Source organism: Oryza glaberrima, chromosome 8 (assembly GCF_000147395.1).
Source record: "Oryza glaberrima chromosome 8, OglaRS2, whole genome shotgun sequence".
NCBI lineage: Eukaryota > Viridiplantae > Streptophyta > Magnoliopsida > Poales > Poaceae > Oryza > Oryza glaberrima.
The window spans coordinates 9,091,925-9,101,619 of NC_068333.1; the positions used below are offsets into that span (position 1 = coordinate 9,091,925).

A 9,695-nucleotide genomic window follows, 5' to 3' on the forward strand; every position below is an offset into this window, starting at 1 on the left:
CCTATTAATTTATTACTCTCCCCCTCTCTCTATTTCTCTCCTCTCTCTCCCTCTCCCTCTCTCAAAGCAGCCGGGCAGCGAATGGTGAAGGCGTCGATGGCGTCGGCGGGTGGCGGATCCGGCGGCGCGTCTACGGCTACAGCGGCGGCGGGCGGCGCGTCTACGGCGGTGGCTCGGCGTAGCGGCTACGGCCCCTGCTCCGTACGTCGATGGCATCGGTGGGCGGCGCGGCTACGGCGCCAGCGGGCGGCGTGGCTATAGCGGCGGCTCGGCGGCCCGCCACCCCCTCACCGCCGCCGATAACGACGACGATGAGGCGACCCTCCCCCTCCTCAACGCCACGGCGGCGGGGGCGGCTTGGCCGCCTCGGGTGGCGCCGCCACACCACGTGGATCCGGCGGGGGCGATGACGGCGGGTGGCGGGGGAGACGGATCCGCCGCCGGCGACGACGCCGGGCGGCTGGGGCAACGGATCCGGTGCAGCCGACGACGGATCCGGCGGGTGCAACAACGGCGGGCGACGGGGTGCGGCGGGGGCAACGGATCCGCCGCCGGCGACAGCGTGCGGCGTGGATGCGGCGCTCCGGTGGCGGGCTAGGGTTTGGGATTTTTTGGATTTTTATTTTTTTGGGGTGTTTTGGATTTAACTTTTTTTTTTGCTGAATTTATTTTCGCATGGCCGGTATAAGCGACCGCATGCGAAAATCCCATCTTCACATGCGGATGCGCCGGCCGCATGCAAAAAGAGTGGTTTTTGCAGACGATTTCGTCCATGGGTTGGGGCAACCGTATGTAAAGATACTTCCTAACCGCATAGAAAGATCTTTTGTGTAGTAGTGGCGATGACGACTCAGCACTGGACGGGAAGGGATTGTGCCTCTTTTCCCTATTCGCTGCTTGGGCAGTGCCAACCCAGAGGCCTAATCAGCGAATACCTCTTTTTTTTTCTATCGTGTCCTTGCCAAATAAATGGTTAGATTTGATTGGTACCTTATTATTATATCTCATGGTATCTTTTTAAGGATGGGAAAAGAGCTCTAATATCAATGTTTTGCACAGGGTAAACAGTGAGCGTGCCAACGTGTGCGCTGACTTTCTAGTATGGACCCAATTTTAGGCCTAGAAACACACACAAGCATGTACACAGCCCCCACACACTGACACACATATACACAGCCCAACATAGAGTAACGTACGTAACCATGCATGAACGAACACCAAATCACTCGAGGTTGAAGACAACTAGCTAGCCACCTAAGAAACGAGAAACGAGAAACAAGAAAGATGACACTATATATACTTAGCGGCAACCGCACAACGGCTCAAACCAACCCAGCAACCAATCCTCCTCTCCAAAACCCCCCACTTCCTTCCTCTCCTCCTCACGGCCTCACAGCAAGCAGCCAAGCACACGACCGATCGCGATCCCACCACCACCGGCTGCCGGCGGGAAGAAAGCTAGCTAGCAAAGCAAACCAAACTAAAGCCATATATATGGCGGAGGAGGCCCGCGGCGGTCAGCGCGACGTCGTGGACGACGATCGCGAGGACGCGTCGTCGGTGGCGTCGTCGACGGAGCGGGCGTTCGAGGGGGAGCCGCTGCCGTCGCTGGGGGAGACGGTGACGGCGCGGTCGGCGGCGGTGAGCGGGGTGCTCGGGGCGGTGGTGAGCGTGGTGGCGATGAGGCTGAACCTCACGTCGGGCCTCCTGCCGTCGCTGGGCGTCCCCGCGGGGCTCCTGGGCTTCTTCCTGGCGAGGGTGTGGATCCGCGCGCTGGACGTGGTGGGGGTGTCGCACCTGCCCTTCACCCGCCAGGAGAACACCCTCATCCAGATCGCCGTCGTCTCCTGCTCCACCATCGCCTTCAGCGGTATTCCCTCCATTTCATATAACTACGAGAGTAATTTTGACTTTTTTCTATAGTCGTTTAAGTAAATTTATAGAAAAATTTAGCAACGTATGTAGCACCAAATTAATTTCATTAAAATCAATATTTAATATATTTTAATAATATGTTTATTTTATATTTAAAATGTTGTTATATTTTCATACAAACTAGCATGGTGGCCCGTGCAGATTGCGCGGCTAGCATCATTAAATTTTCTCTCATATAATAGCATATATGTTTTCTCATTATATTACTCAAATATATTAAAATGACAACATAATTTTAAATTTTGCAATAACTTTATAAAACTACTAATGTGTAATATTTATATCGTATTTTATATACGTGTTAGTTATTAATTATTTTTAATATCAAATTTTAGTTATTTGTAAATTATATATATTCCTATATGGACTCTAGACTCGTCTTTTAATATTTCTTTTTTTAGTTCTGAATTTTCTGTAAATTGTATTTCTATATAGACTCTAAGCTCTTCTTCCAATATTATTTATTTTTATTTCTGAATTTTTATTATTTCTAATTATATTTCTATGTGGACTCTAAACTTATATTTCAATATTCTTTAATTTTTAATTTCGAATTTCAGTTACTTCTAAATTGTATTCCTATATTGACTTTAAACTCTTCTTCCCATGTTTTCTTAATTTCGAATTTTAGTTATTTGTAAATTGTATTTTTATACGGACTCTAAACTCTACTTTTAATTTTATTATGTTTATTCCAAATTTTAGTTAGTTTTAAATTCCTATATGGACTCTATATTCTACTTCTAATATTCCTTTTTTTTAATTCCGAATTTATTTTTTTTCTTAATTGTATTTCTATATGGACTCTATACTCTACTTCTAAAATTCCTTATTTTTAATTCCGAATTTCAGTTATTTCTTAATTGTATTTCTATATGGACTCTATACTCCACTTCTAATATTTCTTATTTTTAATTCCGAATTTCAATTATTTCCTGATTGTGTTTCTATATAGACTCTATACTCCACTTCTAATATTTCTTATTTTTAATTCCAAATTTCAATTATTTCCTGATTGTATTTCTATATGGACTCTATACTCCACTTCTAATATTCCTTATTTTAAATTCCGAATTTCAGTTATTTCCTAATTTTATTTCTATATGGACTCTATACTCCACTTCTAATATTCCTTATTTTTAATTCCGAATTTCAGTTATTTCCTAATTGTATTTCTATATGGACTCTATACTCCACTTCTAATATTCCTTATTTTTTAATTCCGAATTTCAGCTATTTCTAAATTGTATTTCTATATGGACTCTGCTTTTTCTTTTTGTCCGATTAATGTGAGAATTTCTAGACCATGAGAGTGAACGTAGATGCTCCTTTATTCCTTATTTTTAATTCCGAATTTCAGTAATTTCCTGATTGTATTTCTATATGTACTCTATACTCTACTTCTAATATTTCTTATTTTTAATTCCGAATTTCAATTATTTCCTGATTGTATTTCTATACTCTACTTCTAATATTTCTTATTTTTAATTCCGAATTTCAATTATTTCCTGATTGTATTTCTATATGGACTCTATACCCCACTTCTAATATTCCTTATTTTTAATTCCAAATTTCAGTTATTTCCTGATTGTATTTCTATATGGACTCTATACTCTACTTCTAATATTTCTTATTTTTAATTCCGAATTTCAGTAATTTCCTGATTGTATTTCTATATGTACTCTATACTCTACTTCTAATATTTGTTATTTTTAATTCCGAATTTCAATTATTTCCTGATTGTATTTATATACTCTACTTCTAATATTTCTTATTTTTAATTCCGAATTTCAATTATTTCCTGATTGTATTTCTATATGGACTCTATACCCCACTTCTAATATTCCTTATTTTTAATTCCAAATTTCAGTTATTTCCTGATTGTATTTCTATATGGACTCTATACTCTACTTCTAATATTTCTTATTTTTAATTTCGAATTTCAATTATTTCCTGATTGTATTTCTATATGGACTCTATACCCCACTTCTAATATTCCTTATTTTTAATTCCGAATTTCAGTTATTTCCTGATTGTATTTCTATATGGACTCTATACTCTACTTCTAATATTCCTTATTTTTAATTCCGGATTTCAGTTATTTCCTAATTGTATTTCTATATGGACTCTATACTCCACTTCTAATATTCCTTATTTTTAATTCCGAATTTCAGTTATTTCCTAATTGTATTTCTATTTGGATTCTAGTCTCCTCTTCTAATATTCCTTATTTTTTAATTCCGAATTTCAGCTATTTCTAAATTGTATTTCTATATGGACTCTGCTTTTTCTTTTTCTCCGATTAATGTGAGAATTTCTAGACCATGAGAGCGAACGTGGATGCTCCTTTTTCTATTCCTTTAATAATATAACTAGCTGGGTGGCCCGCGCAATTGCGCGGCTAGCAACAAAACAATATTTTTCGGTATGATTTTACTTAAATTTTATTAAATATCTATTTCATTGTCTTAAGACTTTGAAAAACCAAACATTATCATCCACGTATTTCTAATTATATAATTTCTAAAAGTCGCACCAGCTGCTACCCCTTACTTCTATCATATCCTTCTTTATTTGCTTGCTCGATCTACCACTATTTTTATTCATTCTCTTTGAAACCTTTAAAAATTTGATCTTAGTTTTTAGAGGTTATTGTCTCGCTGGGTTTTATTTTTATGATCTCTAGAAGTCCCGTCAAAGGCTGCCATTATACTTCTCTACGGCCCGTCCACTGTCTTTTTCTTTATTGTCATTGGGATTTTAAAAATCGAACATAATTATCATTCGGGTTCATTTTTTTTACTTTCTAAAAGTCCCACCAAACCGTCAGCGGCTTTGCCATTGTACTCCTTTATGGCTCGCCCGTTGTCTCCATTCTTTATTGTCATTGAGATTTTAAAATTGAACATGATTATCATTAGGTTTTTTTTTTACTTTTTAGAAGTTCTGAACCTTAATTGGACCTTGTAGTTTTTAGAGTTTATTGTCTTGTTGGGTTTCATTTTTTGTAACTTTTAGAAGTCCCGTCAAACGATGCCAGTATACTCCTCTACGGCCCATACGCCGCCCACTCTTTATTGTCATTGGAATTCTAAAAATCGAACATAACTATAGTTGGAATTCATTTTTTTAATTTTCTAGTGGTCCTGCCAACCATCGGGGGCTCTGCAACTATACTCTTATACACCCCGCCCGCTGCTTCTACTTTTTATTATTATTGAGATTTTAAAATCAAATATGATTATAAATGGGGTTTATTTTTTAACTTTCTAGAAGTCCCGGCAATCGCCTTGCTCGTTTGCTTCACGGCCTGCCTGTCGTCCCTCCTTTTAATCATCATTAGGATTCTATTTGGTGTTTTATTAACAATTTTTATATGTAGTATCAACCGCTACCACTCTACTCCTTTATAGGCTTGATACTTATTTTGTCTCGTCATGTATTTTAAATGGTCTTTTCTTTCAATAGTCTTTATTTTTTATCACCAATTTTAGTTATTTATAAATTGTATTCCTAATTAAAATCTTTTTTCTTTTTATAATTTCAGAATTTATTTTTTAAAAATCTTTTCTTATTTTAATATTTTAATATTTTTATTTTTGAATTTCATGTGTTTCAAAATTGTATTCCTACTTGAATTCTCTTTTCATTTTCTAATTTTGGATATTATTTATTTTTATTCTGAATTTTAATTAATCTTGTATTGGGTTCTTATATGGATTCTTCTTTCAATATTGCTTATTTTTAATTCCAAATTTTAGTTCATTTTAAATTATATTCCTACTTGAACTGTTCTTTTCTTCTTTTTGCTAATTTCAGATTTTATTTTTATTTTTATTTCGAATATTAATTAATCTCGTATATGGACTCTTCTCTCAATATTCCTTATTTTTGATTCCGAATTTCAGTTATTTTAAATTGTATTCCTACTTGGACTCTCCTTTTCTTTTCTAATTTCAGATTTTATTTTATTTTTATTCTATATTTTGATTAATCTCGTATTAGGTTCTTATACGGACTCTTCTTTCCATATTGTGTTTTTTAATTCCGAATTTCAGCTATTTTTAAACTGTATTTCTATTTGGACTTTCCTTTTCTTTTTTTCTGATTAATGTGAGAATTTCTAGCCCTTACAGCGAACGTGGTGCCTCCTTTCAAGACTGTTTTAATAATATAATAGATAGATTTGGTCAAACCTTAATCAAACATAATTAAATTTGACTAGAAAAACTCATAATATGTGGAACGGAGATGGTATCTCCATTAATTTGCTGCAATTAAGCCTCATTTGAATTATACTCCCTCTGCTATTAATTTTATTTATCGAAATAGGTTTGTAAAGTCTAATTATTTTATGATATTATTATTATAGCATTTTTCAAGAAAAATCTACGCATACCAAATTTATAAAAAGAAAATTAACATAAGATATTTATGACGAGAGAAAGTACTAATTAAGCGGTTATATGCGGTTAGTATAAGAGATTAATTTGCTAAGCTTCAAACATGGAATCAATGAAAAATGATATGTGATTACATTTTCATTTAATTGCTCCAACTAGACTTCGAACTGGGAAAACTAGCAAAAACGTACACAGACAAACTTAATAAGATAACAAAAGAAATGGAGAGAATTCACTTGCTTTGACAAGTGTAAATAGCTAGGGTACCAAATGTTTTTTATATATATCGTTGACGTCTTACCGCTTGGAATTTACAATTTATTGTTTTTTATAATTGTGCAAATTTTAGGTGGATTTGGGACGTACATACTTGGGATGAGCAGCAAGTCGGCCAACGAGGGGCACATCGGCAGTCATGGGAGGAACGTGGAGGAGCCCAACATAGGGCGGGTCATCGCCTTCCTCTTCCTCGTCAACTTCTCCGGGCTGTTTATCATCGTGCCCCTCAGGAAGATGATGATCATCCGCCACCGGCTCACGTTCCCCAGCGGCACCGCCACCGCTCACCTCATCAACAGCTTCCATACCCCACATGGAGCCAAGCAAGCAAGGTACCTAACCAATAATAATAATAATAATAATAATAATAATAATAATAATAATAATAATAATAATAATAATCAGCCAAGATGATCATGGTCAATTAATAGTGCTTTGATCATCATCTCTTTCAAGAAATAATGCTTTCTTTGAGAAATAATGCTTTGATCATGGCAAATAATTTGTCATGGAGAAATTCATGAGTTGTGATTTATTTGATTCTGTGTTGTCTGCAGGCTGCAGGTGGTGACGCTGTTCAAGTCCCTCGGTGCAACAGTGCTGTGGCCTATTTTCCAGTGGTTCTTCGCCGGAGGGAAGAACTGTGGTTTCCAGATCTTCCCCACGTTTGGCATGGCGGCATATCGCCGCGGGTAAGTGAGAAGTTTGAAGTTTGAAACCTCACTATTGTCCAGAGATTTACAAAATTTCGTTCAGTCCGGCCCCAAAATTGTTTGGCATATTTCAAAATGTAAAACTCCTTACTGCCATAGTAAAGCAACCAAAATAGATCACATTTCCATTATTGTTACCAACATTTTACAACAGGTTCTACTTCGACTTCTCGACGACCAACGTCGGCAACGGCATGATCTGCCCGCCGATGATCACTGCCTCGATGCTCGCCGGCTCCATCGTGTCGTGGGGCATCCTGTGGCCGTACATCGAGACGAAGGCCGGGAGGTGGTTCCCGGAGAACCTCGACGCCAACGACCTCGGCGGCATCATGGGCTACCGGGTGTTCGTCGGCGTGTCCATGATCCTCGCTGACGGCCTCTTCACCATCCTCTCCGCGCTGGTCAGGACTGCCTGCGCCATGCGCAAGCGCCGCCGCGGAGCTTCCACGGTGACGGCGGCGGTGCCGCCGTTCCAGTGCCTCAGCGCCACGGAGCGGACCATGCAGAGCTTCGACGACCGCCGGCGGGCGCAGGTGTTCCTCCGCGACAGTTTCCCCACCTGGGTCGCCGTCGCGTCGTACGCCGCCCTGGCCGCGCTCTCCGTCGTCGCTGTGCCGCTCCTGTACCCGCAGCTCGGGCACCGCCACGTCGCGGCGGCCTACGTCGCCGCGCCGGTGTTCGCGTTCTGCAACGCGTACGGCGTGGGCGTCACCGACATGAACCTCTCGGCGACGTACGGCAAGATCGCCATGATGGTGTTCAGCTCCTGGGTCGGGATGGACGGCGGCGGCGTCGTGGCGGGGCTCGCCGCGTGCGGGGTCATCGTCAGCGCCGTCTCCGGCTCGTCCGATTTCATGCAGGACTTCAAGACGGGGTACCTGACGCTCACCTCCCCTCGCGCCATGCTCGTCGGCCAGGTCGCCGGCACGGCGCTCGGCTGCGTCGTCAACCCGGCCATCTTCTGGGTCTTCTACAAGGTGTACAACATGGCCGGCGGCGGCGGCGCCGGCGCCGACGTCGACAGCGCCAACGCCGATGTCGCGCCATACGCGAGGGCGTACCGCGGCATTGCCGTGCTCAGCGTCGGCCGGCACGGGCTGCCGGAGCACAGCGTCCTCCTCTGCAAGCTCTTCTTTGCGATGGCCCTCGCGCTGAGCGCGGCGAGGGAGGTGGCGGAGCGGAGGCGGTGGCGCGCGCTGCAGTACATCCCGAGCACGATCGGCGTGGCCGTGGCGTTCTTCGTGCCGCCGAGGATACCCGTGGGCATGGCGGTGGGGTGCCTGGCGCTGCACGTGTGGAGGAGGCACGTCGACGCCGGCGGCGCGCGGCTGCTGTTGCCGGCGGTGGCGTCGGGGCTCATCTGCGGCGACGGGCTCGGGTCGCTAGCGTCGTCGATGCTGACGCTGCTCAGGGCGCGGCCGCCGATCTGCATTAAGTTCGTTTCTCGCTTCGAGAACCAGAAGCTGGATGCTTTCCTCGCAACACGGCATGCTTAATTAGTCCTAGACTTGTACTCCCTCCGTATTGACGCCGTTGACTTTTCGACCAATGTTTGACCATTTGTTTTATTTAAATTTTTTTGATGCAAATATAAAAATATTTATGTCATGTTTAAAGAACATTTGATGACGAATCAAGTCATAATAAAATAAATGATAGTTACGTAAATTTTTTAAATAAGATGAATGGTCAAACGTTGCACAAAAAAGTCAACGGCGTCATACATTAAAATATGGAGGTAGTATATAGTTGTTTTTTCTGCGAAAGCATGTGTGTGTATATGTGTGTATATACATATACATATATATACTCTCTCCATCAAAACAACCTAACCTAATCGAGGATGTCATACAACCTAGGATAACGAATCTGTATATGTTGTCTTATCATCACATAGCTTGAGTTTTTTCTTTAAGGTAGTAGGTTGAGGTTATTTGGACGGAGTAAGTATTATTCAGTCATTTTTGCATAATTTTTATATAGGAAATGTGATGCCCACCTAGATTGAAAACGCCACCAAGGAAAATGATTTCATCGTGAGAAAGATTCGGTGGGAGCAGAGTGAAATAAATTCAACGAAACTAAAACTTAACCAATTTTGAAGGGAATAAGTTCACTTTTGGTCCCTCACAATTTATCGTCGAGTCCAAAATCCATTCCTGGACTGCAAAACCAGATACAACTTATCCCCTAACTTAGAAAACTAGTGTAAATAAGATCTCTTGACAGTATTGTCCCCGTTTTGGCTGATATGACGCCTACGTGGCTCTTTAGACTAAATCTTTGTCCCATGCGCATTGACGTGACGCTTACGTGGCAATTTGATCCGAAAAAAATAAAAGGAGAAAAATTAGAAAAAAAT

The 9,695-nt window shown here is 41.2% G+C and overlaps 1 protein-coding gene across 1 annotated transcript; it reads left to right on the forward strand.

Moving 5' to 3' along the window:
- The first annotated feature begins 1,665 nt into the window (after positions 1-1,665).
- Positions 1,666-8,829, forward strand: LOC127783311 (probable metal-nicotianamine transporter YSL17). The gene is made up of 4 exons (XM_052310564.1): positions 1,666-1,870; positions 6,688-6,949; positions 7,175-7,309; positions 7,485-8,829. Exons 1-4 carry the CDS (start codon positions 1,681-1,683, stop codon positions 8,827-8,829), a joined length of 1,932 nt encoding a protein of 643 aa, XP_052166524.1. The 5' UTR covers positions 1,666-1,680.
- The last annotated feature ends 866 nt before the right edge of the window (positions 8,830-9,695 follow it).

Excerpts from the sequence above, each read along its gene's own strand:
- LOC127783311 (XM_052310564.1), top strand. The coding sequence starts at position 1,681 with ATGAGGCTGAACCTCACGTCGGGCCTCCTGCCGTCGCTGGGCGTCCCC. Across the intron at positions 1,871-6,687 it reads CTCCACCATCGCCTTCAGCG|GTGGATTTGGGACGTACATA; the intron begins GTATTCCCTCCA and ends TGCAAATTTTAG. Across the intron at positions 7,310-7,484 it reads ATGGCGGCATATCGCCGCGG|GTTCTACTTCGACTTCTCGA; the intron begins GTAAGTGAGAAG and ends ATTTTACAACAG.